The sequence below is a fragment of the Paramormyrops kingsleyae genome, chromosome 16 (genome assembly GCF_048594095.1).
Source record: "Paramormyrops kingsleyae isolate MSU_618 chromosome 16, PKINGS_0.4, whole genome shotgun sequence".
Classification (NCBI taxonomy): Eukaryota; Metazoa; Chordata; class Actinopteri; order Osteoglossiformes; family Mormyridae; genus Paramormyrops; species Paramormyrops kingsleyae.
The window spans coordinates 9350830-9365861 of record NC_132812.1 but is presented as its reverse complement, the minus strand read 5'-3'; the positions used below and the strand labels follow the sequence as shown (position 1 = coordinate 9365861).

The 15032-nt window shown below is 52.3% G+C and overlaps 1 protein-coding gene across 4 annotated transcripts in view; it reads right to left on the bottom strand.

Annotated features, from left to right (window-relative positions):
• Positions 1-15032, bottom strand: part of gli2a (GLI family zinc finger 2a) — a 67951-nt gene that overhangs the window by 17676 nt on the left and 35243 nt on the right. For all 4 annotated transcript variants that reach the window (XM_023826933.2, XM_023826932.2, XM_023826935.2 and 1 more), the window contains 3 exons: positions 10073-10178; positions 1677-1876; positions 187-369 (listed from right to left, as the gene is read on the bottom strand). In XM_023826933.2, the coding sequence (XP_023682701.2) occupies positions 187-369; positions 1677-1876; positions 10073-10178 (489 nt within the window). The remainder of the gene's footprint in view (positions 1-186; positions 370-1676; positions 1877-10072; positions 10179-15032) is intronic.

The following is a 15032-nucleotide window of genomic DNA, read 5'->3' as shown; positions in this document are numbered from 1 at the left end:
CACGCCTGTGCTAACCCTTAGATCTAACCTGTCACACACTCCGTATTTTGAAACGTTTGTACGTAAAATGTATTTTAAATTTACATTTTTATCTTTAAAAAAAAAATGTGCATCATCATAAGGTATTAATGAGTTAACACCAGATGAGCAAATTGCATGGAAGGGAATTCGCGAGGTTCCACTTACTGTCCACTGGGCTCATGTAGTCCGGCAGGTGAGCCGAGGCGGCTGCGGCCCCGGTCTGCAGGAGGAGGTCCCCGTACGAATGCCGGTGGCTGGCCATCAGGTGGTAGTACTCAGCCGGGTTGGCCCCCGGAGGGGGCGGGGCCAGGCTGAAGAGGCCACGCTCCTTCAAGTGCTCGTGCGTCACTGTGGAGGGGAGAGGGGAGAATTCAGGGGACTGGCGATAAGGAGCGCTGAAGGTATCTGGGAGGGAGGCGGGGTGGAGTGTGATGGGAGGAGGATCTTCTGACGTGAGGACGGACGAGGAGAGACGGTGCGGCTTTCCAGCTTTCCCAGCAGAGTCTTTGCTCAGATCGCCGAAATCTCCACACCAGAGCGAAAGGCGTCTCCTATACTGCCATCAGCACCCCGTAAAGTGCTTGTAAAAGTGTCACGAGCAATGAATGTCAGGTATGAATTTGTTTAACTGCTTGTCAACCTGGTTTCCGGCTTGCCAGGGTGGGGGGACAGACTCCCCCATGCGTCCCCTCCCCCAGGTACTATGGGTTTCTCTGTTCGGCCAGGAGCATATGCCCAGGGTATAGGACTAACCCCGCTGGTGGGAAGGAGGAGCATGCAGGACCCTTGAAAGTGCCCCATATCACCTCCCGATGTCCAAGTCACCGTGACATTTCGGGGGAATGGTCCCCAGGTGTGGATCATTTGGGATTAAGCACGGCCTCATTCACATTCCTCTAATGGAAAGCTGGCACAGTTCTGCTGGCACCATCCCGCATGTGTGAGCTGAATCTGCTGTCTGTATTCTGACAAAATCCAGGGCTACAGATGACGCTGTCTGCATAGCAGTCAGAATCGATTTGGTATGCGAGTGGCTTCCCCCCTGACTGCCTTATCAGTGGGAACATCTCCCTTCTGCCGCTTAAACTTCCAAGGTGCTGACAGACTGTAAAGGCTGATTCATCTGTGTCTGGCTCCCTGCCACAGCCTGTTATCGCGGCCCTGTTCTGCCGAAAGACGCCTCGTTACGTCTTCATAAATAGGCTGTTGAGTCTCCTTTCTGCTCCAAAAATAAGAACACAGGTAGACAGACACCTGGACAGGTACTGAGGGACCCATCAGCTCACGACTAGAGGTTTTATTTCTCTCTGAGAGCTCAGTGCAGTTTGGGCCATTGCCAGAAAGAGAAAGTCATCATTAATGCATAACAGGGCGCCTGACCAGTGGGGTCATTCATTGGTGTTGATGTGCATCACAATAAGCATCGAGGGTCCTGACAATGAACCTCCCATCCTCTGAAGGTGCCATGCATGCTGGTCTTAAAGTTGGTTCTGAGTTATCAATCAAATCACACCAGGAACATCGAGTAATCTCAGTATTTCCAGCAGAGAATTTCAGTGACCTGCTCTGGGATTGTTCTGCACCTGATCCAGAGCTCAGTCACGCATGTTTAATCTGTCTCACTACAGACATCGGGTGAATCATGGATCACTCACCGTCTGCCGGGCTGAGTCCCCGGGCCGCCGAGATCATGGACAGCGTGGGGCTGTGCATGGATCGCAGGTAATGCTCCATGTGGGAGCCCATGTAGGGGTGTGGGGGGTTAAATGGGGGCTCCCCGGTGCCCGCTCCATGTGGGGACAGGCGGATGAGGGAGATGTCAGAGATGACGGGGCTGCCGGCCAGACCTGGGGGACTGAAAAGAGAAGGGGTCAGACGTGCAGGGAAGCCCCCCCCCCCCCCCATCATGTGGTCCCATCCAGAAAGCATTTGCCCATTGGCAACTTTGGATTCATTATGCACAAGAAAATGGCAGAAGGAACCTTGCACAGGTGACAGAGACAACCAGAAACACACAGCTGAATTTTCACAACGCTGTGTTACGGTTACATTTACCAGCGTGGTCCCAGCCATGTATGATCACCATTTACTTCTCTAGCCGTCCATCTACTGGCTTCTTCCCCCCCTCAGAGGGGCTACATACTAACTGCACCAGACACTTATCTTGGACAGCATCACAGGGGGGCAGAAGCCTAACCCTGTCAGTTTAGGACACGAGGCAGGGCTCACCCTGGGAGCATTAGACAGACACGAGTTAGTATAATGGGAGGAACAACATGTGACACAAGGAGGACATAAAAAAAATCACACACACACACACACACACACACACACACGTCAGCTAAAAATATCTTTATGGGGCCCGCTCATTCATTTCTATGGGAAAAATGCTAACAGTAACTATGACAACCTTAACCCCTACCCAACCCTAACCATAACCATAAGTAACCAAGCAAAATACAAGAGGTTTTGCATTTTTAGTTTTTTCATTGCAGTCACAAATTTAATTAAATTGAGATTTCCATTATGGGGACCAGTTTCCTCGTCCCCATAAGGGAAAAAACGGGTATTCATCACGTTGTGGGGACATTGTGTCCCCATAAGGTAAGGTATACCCGTTCACACACACACAGTGCCGGTGGAATTCGAACCCTCAACCCCTGAGGAGGGTGTCTCTACTGAGCTGCCAAGCTCAGAATCCTATACGTTACTTCAGACTTTCATCCTTCATCCTTATGTGGTTACGCCCCCTGCAGGCAGCAGGCGCGCAGTCTGTAAGTAAAGCTATCCGTGCATCCTGATAGCAGCCGTCCAGACGGCTTGGCATAGTGAGATCACGTCTGCCATAGCCCCCCGCCGCATTGTGCTCTGGCGGGTTGAAGCCGAGGACAGCGGGGGCTGCGGTTTGGGTGGGCACAGCCTCACAGCATGTGAGGGATTACACACCCAGAAGGTGTAAACTGATGTCCTGCCGGCTTGTCTTGTACCGCCTGATCTGTAAAGGATACCGTAAGGCGATGTCCCTGTGCACTCACAGGTGGTGCCATGTGACGTTTCTGCTGGCTGGGGCCTGGACCGCCTGTCCAATCAGTCGAGTCAGGTAAAGCGGGACCCCTTCCTGACTAATCTGTCTGGCGTGTCTGCCCATTACCTCCCCCCACCAGTGCCTCTAATCTGAGACAGAGAGGAGGGCAGAGGAAGACTCCCCCAAGACGTGACTGCAGGCACAAGCTGACTGATGGCTTTGAAATTAAACGAGAGCAGAGTAGAAGCTGCCTCCCCTCCAGCCTGGAGCTCTCGGGATGCCTCTACGAGCCGAGCTGGCAGATGGCCGGACGGGAAGCAGAATCATGGTGAAAATGACAGGAGCTATGAGTGTGCAGTCATAGGGGGTGGCTGGCTGGAAACGCAGCTGGAAATGTGTCTCACAGGAAAGCTGGGTCTTAAGACAGGATTCACCGTGCGTCACTGGGTGTGTGAAAAAGAGAGAAAGATCTGGATGGAGTGACCCGAGACACAGACAGAGCATCCTGAGACACAGACGCAGTGACCCGAGACACAGACAGAGCATCCTGAGACACAGACGCAGTGACCCGAGACACAGACAGAGCATCCTGAGACACAGACACAGTGACCCGAGACACAGACAGAGCATCCTGAGACACAGACACAGTGACCCGAGACACAGACACAGTGACCCGAGACACAGACAGAGCATCCTGAGATACAGATGCAGTGACTCAGGACACAGACAGAGCAGCCTGAGACACAGACGCAGTGACCCGAGACACAGAGCAGCAGCCCGAGACACAGACTGAGCATCCTGAGACACAGACGCAGTGACCCGAGCCACAGAGCAGCAGCCCGAGACACAGACTGAGCGGCCTGACACCCAAACTCCTCAAGGCATCGACCCCCTTACACTGATCATGCTCTGAAAACTGGCAGTAGAAGTGAAAGCCTAACCCTCAAAGCCCAGAGCTTGGTGTCGCCCCTGCACGATCCAGGACAGACCCAGCTGTCCATGTAGCGGGTCAAGCTCAACAACATGGCCCCTCCATCTGACATCAGCTCCCCTCCTTCGTTACCGTGACACTTCCGGGACCCAACAGCGGTGGGTGCTGCAATGTGACCACTCCCTCTGCAGTAAAGGGGAAAGTCTTAAGCCCCAAAACAGTAGGAGGCTGACTTGTAGTCCAATGTAGTCCTTTTTTGAGACCAAAAAGAAGGCCCCGGATCCAGAGTGCTTCCAGAGACTGCCCCAATTTCTCCTTTTTCTGTGAGGAACCCAGTCTGTGCTTGACCCTAACCCTGCTCCCTTTGCCATAATGGCTGCAGAGTACCAGCAGCCATGCTCCAGGGGCGAGCTCTTTGCCAAGGGCCCCACGAAAGCGGGTATAAAGGGCTCTCTGTTTGGATGGCACACACACACACACACACACACACACAGCCTCCAGCCTCCTGCCGGTGGCATGCACTTATCGGTCTGGATGATTTCCGGATAAATGTTGGCTCATGGACGTTGAACTGCTCCACTCCAGGCTACCAGCTTTGCAGTCATGTTCCTGCCTCAGTGACAGGGTGGGATTTCTCTCAGAGGAAAGCCCCCCAGGTTCTGAGTAGTGAGTCGGCTTCCCCACACAGGCAGGCCCCCAGACTGCCAGCCTGTTCTGTCCACAAGTGACTTAAAACCTCAGTCTCACACACTTAGGGAAAATTGGACTCCAATGACAATGTATGACACTAAATGGCACATGAAATGAGCTGCTTTTTAACGAGCAGATCAAACAGACTCCCATCCCTTTTACGGCTTCACAGACTCATTGTGGAATCCTGGCTTGGACTCTTTCCCAGATGCAGTAATAAATGTAGATTTTGACTGCATCTCACAGAGTCAACAGAACCGCTAGTGACCCCCGGCGTCCTGCGTGTCCAGCCCAGCCGTGCAGAACAATGCAGCTGGACTCAGTGTGACAGCAGAATTTCTACTAACAAATATAAGCTGGCAAAATCTTTGAGTCAACAAATAATAAAAGACTACAAGCCTTGAAAGATGTGAGAGTCACAAATAGGTAAAAAAAAAGCAGAAAGCAGAGCCCAGCTACACACACAGAGTGCTGTGACTATCCGGGCCATTCAAGCCTGGCTGAATCATTGTCAAGTTGGGGGCACACTGGGCATACACCACGTGATATGCCAGGGACACACCACCTAACTTGCCGGGCACACTTTGGGGACACATTGGAGGCACACTGGGAATATGCTGTCCATCATGCCGGGGACACACTGGGGACACACTGGGGACACACTGAGCAACATGCTGGGGACACTTCGGGGACACACCGGGGATACACTGTCCGACATGCTGGGGACACACTGGGGATACGCTGAGCAACATGCTGGGGACACTTCGGGGACACACCGGGGATACACTGTCCGACATGCTGGGGACACACTGGGGATACGCTGAGCAACCTGCCAGGGACATGTCATCTGACACACCAGGGGACATGCTGTCTGACACACCAGGAACACGATGTCTAAAATACAATCCAACATGCTGGGGACATGTCATCTAACACACCAGGTGACATGCTGTCTGACACACCAGGAACACGATGTCTAAAATACAATCCAACATGCTGGGGACATGTCATCTAACACACCAGGGGACATGCTGTCTGACACACCAGGAACACGATGTCTAAAATACAATCCAACATGCTGGGGACATGTCATCTAACACACCAGGGGACATGCTGTCTGACACACCAGGAACACGATGTCTAAAATACAATCCAACATGCTGGGGACATCTAACAAATCAGGGGACATCCTGTTTGACACACTGGGGACATGACGTCCAACACGCTGAGGATATGCTATTTAACAAACCAGGCACATGCCGTCTGATATGCTGGGGACATGTGGCCACGATCAGGTTTCTGGTGAGGGCTGTAGCTGCGGGCAGAGACGTTCAGCGGACACGTTTGTTAGAGACAGATGGCTGCACGGGCGGAAGCTGGAAAACAACATGTATGAAGTAACTAAACAATGACATCCATTTCCTGCCGCCAAAGAGCAGCCGAAATTCCTAGCCCGGAGCTGACCCCACACCGGAGAGAAGGTCTTGCCTGTCTGGACTTGCTGCTGACAGGCAGACGCCCCCAGGTGAGTGCCCGCAAACATGACAGGCAGGACATGTCCTGATCTGCTGCTCAGAGGCGGCATTTTGATCAAATCCCTGTGGCTTGTGTTCTCGACCCATAAACAAGGGCGATTAGTCACATGAGTCACACTGCAGCCCTAATTAGGGCCTGCATACATGCAGATCTGTACAGACACTTTCATGAACATCTCACAGTTTACATGAAAGACGTGGCTTCACTGGCTGAGTTTCCAGAATGTACTGCTACAGAGACATTACCTCATTTCAAAACTGTTTTCATTTTTACTTTCCTGGAGTCCTACACATTCCTGCCCAGATCATAAAACGTTTAATGTAAAGCAAACATTTAGGGCCATGAATGTTATAGATGAATTATAAACTACCCAACTCAATGTCTACTCTGGAAAAAAAGTCAAATCTCAGGGGTCCCCTGTGATGAATGACAAAGCTAACATACATCCTCTTCATGCATCATGTGCTTCACTCGTCAGAAAGACACTTTGATGCAACGGGGAAAAGTTGCATCAAGCTGCCAGCAGTAAGGCGTTCTTATACCTTTTTTCATAACTAAAAAAGGTAACAGAAGGACACCCCCGGCCGAAACCCTGAGCCACTCTGCACAGGATCAGACTCTGTCACTGACAAAGCAGGGGGAACCCCCGACTGAGACATCCCATAATCACTGGAGAGTGACAAACAAAGGGGGTCCTTTAAACCCAGAGGGCAGAGATGGGAAACTTTTTGCGAGCGGCCTGCTGTTGTCCGATGGCAGACAGGCTTATCAGTCGATCAGGCTCTTAGTAAATGTATGTGCGTCCTCCCTTTGCTGGAGGCTGACAGACTGCCCGTGTTTGCCTGCCCGTCGGACCGCCCGCCACACCGCCCGGCACACCGCCTGCATCGCTGTCCAGACTGCAAGGATTGAAAACGCCGGGAACCCAGATCTCCAGCAGATGGACGCAGGCCGGTCGCTGCACCTGTTACCTTCCCCAACGCATGCCAAGAGCCCCCTCAGGACCCTCCCTGGGCCGGACGCCGACACCGAGGATGCGTGGTCGCTGCCAGAGGTCCCGGAGCACAGGGTTCCTCATCCCCCCCCCCCCCCCACAGTGCTGAGCAGAGCGTCGCTGAAGAGGCCTGCTGCCGACACGTTTGTGTTTGCAGGTACGGCCCATTTCTCCGGGCGGCGTGAGCCAGAGATGAATCACAGCATGACGGAGGCTTGTCTGCAGCCCGAGGCCACGGCTCTGATTGAGACAAATCACAGTATCTGCTATGGGCTCACCATGAACCTCCCACTGAGATGGAACTGGTGCTACGAGCTGGTGGACGCAGTCTCACCGGCCGCACCAACTTACCAGCCTCCTTAGAATAATGATCTATGATTAAAACTGGCAAAAATCGAGTCTAGGGGAAGGACCCATCTGTAAATAAAGAAAAGCAGGAGGCTTCCGGGGGGGGGGGGGGGCATTGGGCCCCTGAGTCATCTTAGTCTGCCTCCTAGGTTCGGGGGCGGGGGGGCATGGCTTCACCTCACTGCTTCAAATGGCCAATTGAGCCACAAGATTGACCTGTCCAGAGCTGATTCTAACCATCTTAGTCACAGTGCTGGGTCATTTCTGGTAGTCTGCTAGTAGTGCTGGTTACTTCAACTAGTCAGATTAGCATGCTATTTAACTTCTGCTGGTCAGATTACAGTGCTGGTTAGCTTCTGCTAGTCATGTCAGAGTGCTGATTAAGGTTTTGTAGCCTGTTTCCTGTGCATGTCATGCCCGGATACATAGGCAGGTGAAGGTAAACATTAGATCGAAGATAGCTCTATGTTCTAGGAAGATTCTGTGTTCTACTTTTCACAGGCAACAGTATTTAGGGTCTGCAAGTGGTCCGAGCCCCTCCCAGAAAGGTAAGGGGGGAAGCAGGGTAACTGCCCCCTGAAGGTACGGCTGGAGATCCCCAACATCCTCTGTACCGGCGGGTGAACAAGCGAGCGATTGAGCGGCGCGTAGCGTTTGAAGGCCCGGCAAGAGAATGCAGCCTTTGTCTGGCTCGGCTGGCTCACATCTCCGGTGGCAGAAGCCACAGTTTGGGGAAATCAATGGGCCCAATCAAGGCATCTTGGCCCGTGGGTGGTGGCTGCTGGGAAACACGGCGTTGGGGATGCACTGCTCCCCGATCACCAGGCGTGTGACGGAAACATCAGAAAAACAAGAGCAAGGCAGGAGCCAAGAAGCCCTCGGCTTCCTGGGGCTTGCATGTCCCTGTTAGCAGCTAATGTTCAGCCAGTGTGGTGATGACATCGTTCCAATTATGCGCAAATTGAATGATGGAGAAATCATGTACAAAGAGGCGTACATGGAGTACATGGAGAGGTGTACTTTAGCAGGCGTAACTGGTCCAGCTCCATATACCCTGATATCTGTGTAATAACGAGGGGTGGGGCACCCCGAGAGCAGCGGCTTGGGTGGCTCCACGCGTAGCCCAGTGCCCCAATCCCCCTCCCCCCCCCTCAGAGGCATAGTGAGGGAGGCGCGGTGCGCCACTGCCTTCCAGACAGCTTTGACAAAATAAGCAGCGCCCTCATTATGCTATATGCAAACAATGATAAAGGGGACAGCGGCAGGATGTCATGTTAGGCAATCAACGCGGTGACCTTTGACACGCCGCCACGGGCAGATAATAAACCGCTGCGGCTTGCCGCCAATGACACCCCACTTAATTTGCTGTGCAATGCTCGTGTAATTAGGTGAATTTGGCACAGGCAGAGCAAAAGACAGCTAGATCAAGGTCTTGATGAATTAGGGGTCCACTGTCAAGTTCAAATCACATTAATCAAGGTGGCCAGGTACAGAGACAGAATTTTTTCCTTACTTTCCACAGCCGGTGATAAATGTGCCGGCTTCTGCACTGCTCCCAGAATGCATCACCATCAAATCTATGAATTTAATGTAACAGCACAATTTCCACAATCCCACAGATCCCCCCCCCCCCCCTCTCTGTTTTGAAATAACATGTGTTTGATGGGGCGGGTTCAGGGCTGTGGGGTGGACTTAATGTCGAGTCATTCAGACGACAAAGCATGTGTCTCGCCAGAGCGGTAAGACCTAAGAGGCATCCAGACTGTCCGGACATACTGAAAAAAGCATTAACAGATGGGAGAACACCAATCAGGTACCAAGATGTACCAGACTGGAAGGTTCTTTACCACCACGCAAAATCTTTACGGGGGGCGCTTTTCCCTTCCGTGCCAACTGTGATGGGCATTAAGATGACTGTTTCAGGGCGACAGAGCTAGCCGTCCCAGTTCAGCATAAACATAACAGATTTTTCTGTAAATCGGCAGTAATGGGAAGAGGATACGTGCCCCCCCCTCGTTTACCGCATAGCGAATCGCAGGGCTAGCCCTGCAGCAGACTGCCAACACGCAGGAGGTTTGGGGGGAAACACGGTGGCTCTCGTCATGGATATTAAAGCCGGCTGTCCTTCACCTCCGCTTCTGGCAGCTGACGTTCGGGCCCGCTCTCCAGGTTTCCCACTCTGAGCATGGGGGGCGGGGGGGGGGGGGGGGCTAATGAAGCAGAATTATCCGCTTCCTCTGAAGATGGGTGTACAACCCAGTCATGACCCAGCCTGGCCAGGTTCCTGTAGCACAAGCCGGAACCACCTTGACCTGAACATATCGCTTTTACTTTACATGTGACCATGTCCGATTCAGCAAGAAAGAACCAAAGACAGATTAAAACATGGATCCCTTAGCTTTCCTCGGTATGGAAAATGAGCCTTACGGGTCACTTACGGCGAGCTCTGTGCCATTTCAGGCTGTATGAGCGGTATGCAGAGCGGACGGCATGCTTCAGAGTGATACGTGTCGGACGGTACACTTACCCGTGCATGGTCGGCAGGGCATGTGGCTCGTAGAAGTACCTGCCCTCGTGGTGCCGCATGTCGATCGGAATGGGAGTGTGGAAGGTCGGGAACACGGGATGGGAGGCTGCAAACAGACAGGTGGAGAAGAGGAAGAGTAGAAGATGGAGGGATGAGAGAGGGAGACAGAGGGACACTTCAAAAAAAGGAAGCACAGCACAATAAAACAACACAGATTTCAGAGGCAAGCTGGGCAGTTTTGTGCAGAATATTGGCTCTATCACAGAAGCCAAGTGGAATAAATAAATAATCAAAGTCATCCCAAGAAATCCTACATCTCCAACATAAAAGATCTCCAACTGGGCCTCTGACAAAGACCTGCAGCTAGGCTGCCTTTGAACCATGGCGAGGACGGGCGGTACGGGGCCAGGCCGCGGCACCGGCGCAAACGCGAGCTGACAGCTTTGCGAAAACCCTCTTTCCAGGCTGGAGTGTCTCTGCGGGGCCAGGCCCTGTGAGGGAAACGCTCCGTAAACAAAGACCAGAACGCCGCAACCTCCGCCTTTTTACCCGCGTGTCCCGTGCTGGGGGCCGTGTTTACTATCAGCGAGTGTTAATCGCTAACCGTAACTCGCAGCCATCCCGGCTCCACCCAGCCCACTGAGGGCAGCCGCTGTGCCTGACCCATTCAGGTCCTGCTGCATTTCATTCTTAGCTCTTTTATGATGTCATAATTGGAAGCTTTGGCCTGTGATGCGGGGCTCGCACATTTAGGGGCTGCAAGAATATGAAAGCGGAGCCCCAAAGCTTTTGGTCTTACTTTTTATTTGTAGAAGAAAAACTACAAAAATCAACATCTTCCTGTAATAAAAAGAATTCTTGGCACTGGGTTTCTTATTAGAAGCAACAAGCTGCCTTTAATTGTCCAGATTACGGGAAAGCTCTGCGGATCATTAGTACAGTGCAGCCTCATGTAATCGCCGTGTGAAGTGAACTCTAAGCATCCCCAAAGTTTTTTTAAGACGTTTGCTTCTCATTAAGATTTTTCCCCTTACGAGCATCAGCCCTGCCCCCCCCCCCCCCAGCCCCTAGTGCGGCCCCTCGTGAAAACGCCCCGTTGTCCTCAGAGAGCACTGCCCGCTTTTACAGTCCCAGTTTGCTGATTGTAAACCTGCATGACGCTTTTCCTGTTTCGGGAGGAGTGAAAACCTACATTAAAATTCCTGGGGCATCACGCATGTCAGTGAGGCGGAGGGGTTCATGGGGGTGCAGATTGTTATCTCCATCTGGAAGGGGGGCACCCAGGACCTCTGTGAGTCAGCCTTCAGTGCCTAGCCAAATTTCAACACGCCTGCACTTTGTACAAAAGAGAGTTTTAGCATTTGTCTATGTTTTTGCAGAAATATGCACATCCTGTCACTGTACAGGCACTATCTGCACAGGTGGCAGTTACAGAACAGCCAGAACAGTCCAGCCACGCAAGGCATACAACGGGCAGGAACTCCTTTTATTGGGGAAGCTGTTTATTTGCTGTGTTTCAGGCTATGCCCCGTTAAACGCAGGCATCAGGCACTGCATTTTGCAGTGTTCCTTAGGAGTTTGTGAATATTTCCCTAGTTAAATGAGCCATTTGACTCCTGGGATTGATGGGAAAACACGCCGCAAAAAACACACGTGACTAACAGCCAGACTCATCCCCCTCCCCCTGCCCCCGCCACGGAAGGACCCCCGCACAGCCCTTCCATTTTTAAAGTATCCAGCGCTGGAGGCGGGCAGGGTAGCGGGGGGGCGGGGGGATTGGGGCGGCCTACCATTCTATGGCATGGCGGGGTGGGGGGGGGGGGGGTGCATTTTTCCCTGCGATGTGCAGTAACCAGTATAATAGGGCTCTGTGCGGGCGGTGGAGTGGGCACAAGACAAACAGCTTTATTCAAAGAGGCAACCAAGTTAATGCACCATTAATAATGTCGCGGGTGGAGGAGGGCTGTGGAAAGACCCGGAACCGGCCCTGGAAGCACCATGGAGCGCATCGGCCCCCAATGGCCCCGGAGTCCTCCTACACCCCCCCACGGGTGACCTGCTCTGAATGCTGACTGCCACACCTGATGGCCCCTGTGCGCCCACATGGGTGTCACCAGACACCCCAGCTGTGAAACGTCACCATCTTCCATTCCGTGACGACTTGGAACTATTTCTGTTGACCCTCCCAAAAAAATCCAAGCTGGAAAAATAGGTAATTAACCCTCCTGGCAAACAGCTATTAAAACAGCGGCGGACCGTCGCAGTCATTCCTCACGCTGCTTGGCCTTAACACTAGCTTGCCTAGTAACCTGAAGCCAGAGCTCTCCTTACGTTTTGGACGCTGTTAAAAGTTACAGGAAATGAACGTGCGCATTCAACCCCCACCCCCCCAGCTGTGTCAAATAGCAAGCCCTGGTCCTTTTTTGCAGGGGTGTGTGTTGGATTGCGCTCCCCCTGCTTCAGTCCACAGTCTACTGGTTGCTTGAGCGCCTCGGGGGGCGGGCAGCGCATTCGGGCCGCCCTGAGCTGGCTGGGCCGCCGGGACGAGGGGGGATCAGCCAACCCGGCTTATTCCATCACCTCGACAGCTCCATTGTTCACACACGGCAATAAGAACAAAGGCCGTCGCTCTGGAGAGTTCAAGAGGCGCTTTACCTGATTTACTGAGCCTGGCCCTCCCCCTGCGGGCCAGAAGCGCTGGAATGTCGTGTTCAAGCCCCCACCTCTATTAGTCTTTGGGTGATAACATTTGTTTCCACATGTGGGAGAACACGGAGACGAGGGCCTCTCACTTTCTCACTGCCACCCCCCCCCCCCCCCCCCCCACGGACTGTGAGCCCCAAGCCCAACATGACCACTGAAATGTAAACATGTGGTTAAATAGGGTTTGAGTGTCAAGCGTGTGGCAGATAGTCGCTCTCCATGTCTGGGTAACGCACTGGAAAGTGCCCCAACACTGCACACTGGGTCCATCTCTGCGCCTCACCCGTTCAGCCGCCCCCTCTGTCCACCACCCTTCCTGTCCCGGCTTCAGCGTGTAGGCGGCCCCGGTCCTCTCCGGGACACGCAAAGCCAGCCTCAGATATTAACAAAAGGCTCCCTAAGCCGCAAAGAAGAGGGAAAACATCCACTTTTCAAGTTTGCGACTAAGCCGGAGAGCAGGCCACTTTGTAGTGGAGGGGCTCATCCTCAGAGGAAGTGCTCAATAACAGCCATAATAAGACCCGCGCCCGGCTCTCGGCGCTGTAATTAAAAGGCTTTTCTGTCCCGCTTGGAAAGCGATGGGGGAAATTGGATTCAGGCAGGAAATTCCACCAGAGTAAGCTGGCCCGTGTCCTAACTACACAGCGCCGTGCCAGCGGAATGGCGCGAGGGCCCACCACGCACGGCACCCTGGGAAATGGCGGGAGGACTCGTGGCTTCAGACGATCGCCATGCCGTCCGCTAGGGAGCTCATTCTCCACCCCAACGCACCCCACTTCAGAGTGAAGCCGCCGCTCGCTACACCCTATTGTGAGTTTATTAGGCGGGTCCTGGTCTGGTGGAGCAGCTTTACGTTCTTACTTAGTCTGCAAAAATGTTTTTCTTTGGTTATTCGTGGCGACAAAAGGATTATGGTCTTAGATGGATGCACATCAACCACTTTATGCAATGAAAGGAGCCATTGAGTGAACAGGTCTTTCCTTTAAATCCTGCTCGGAGTTTGTAAAATGATACATTCTCCAACGATGTGGGTTCCCCCACGCCGCCGATAAGCTGATTAGGTGTGGACTCTCTAAGCGCCAGCGGCAGGCAAAGCCGTGACACTCAAATGTGTGATTTAAGGTGGCGCCACTCAAAGGGAGGCAACCCATACGTCACGTGCCAACCTTGTCCCTGTCTTTCCGACGTGTTGAGCCCAGTTTGGCAAAAGCAGAGACTAAGCAGTGTTTAGCAGTGTTTCAGTTTGGATTCCAGAGTAAAATTCCTATTAGGCAATAACAACCCCGTGCAGTAAACTCAGGAGTAGAATAAAAGCAGATCTGGTGTTTTTTTTTTTTCTTAGGATTTTTTTTTTTACACCACAGTGTAAAACATCCAGAAAATAAGATGTACATGTCCCGGAGTAGACACAGTGTGTAATTACAATGCAATCAGCAAAAGGATCTCAATCCACCCTTTGCAGATGGAGCAGCATTACAAATGCAAATAGGCCAACACGTGGCGGGCCAGGGCCAGTGGTGGGGGCGAGGGTGAACATCCCCCCCCGGCTCCGGCCTCGCCTCCCCAGCTGTGTCCGATCTTCCCAAGCACTCCACCGAACTCTTTCCCGTCCGTGTTTATAGAGCCGCACCCGCTGGCTTCTCTCAGACACAATTTGTTTGGTCTAACACCATTCATAAATCTCACACGCTGGCCCTGCTACGCCCGCTGGGTCATTTACATCGAGAGAGGCCGGTCTCTAGCATTTTATTTTATATGTGTCTCCCTGTTAAGGTAGAGACGGACCGTCCCAAGAGCCCCGCCTCATGGGGAAAGCAATAACACAACGTTTATACTTTGAATATTGCTTTTTTACTGTCCCACACTCGGGTTCGGGAGGGCACATGTGACCGAGTGAAAAGGTAGTTGAATGCATTGCCATGATATATTGTTACCAGGGCAATTTTCCCTCTAACATTCATGTGCTGGGTGTATCCAATCAGACGAATTTCCCGGATTTATTTTTCAGGGATTTACATCCAGAGGACCTTAAATTATGTTGCACTGACACAAATATATTAATGACACTATTGTTGTGATTTTGCTGTTTACTGTTATCCTATAAGATACTCTTAACAACATTTGCGTGACCTAGCAGAGAGCTGTACCCCAGAAGTCAATCAGTGTGGTTTTGACCCCAAAATAACATTTGAAAAACATTCTCTATCCGTCATAGTCACAGTCCTCTTTCTCCCTCTCATCATAGTCCCATCTCTCT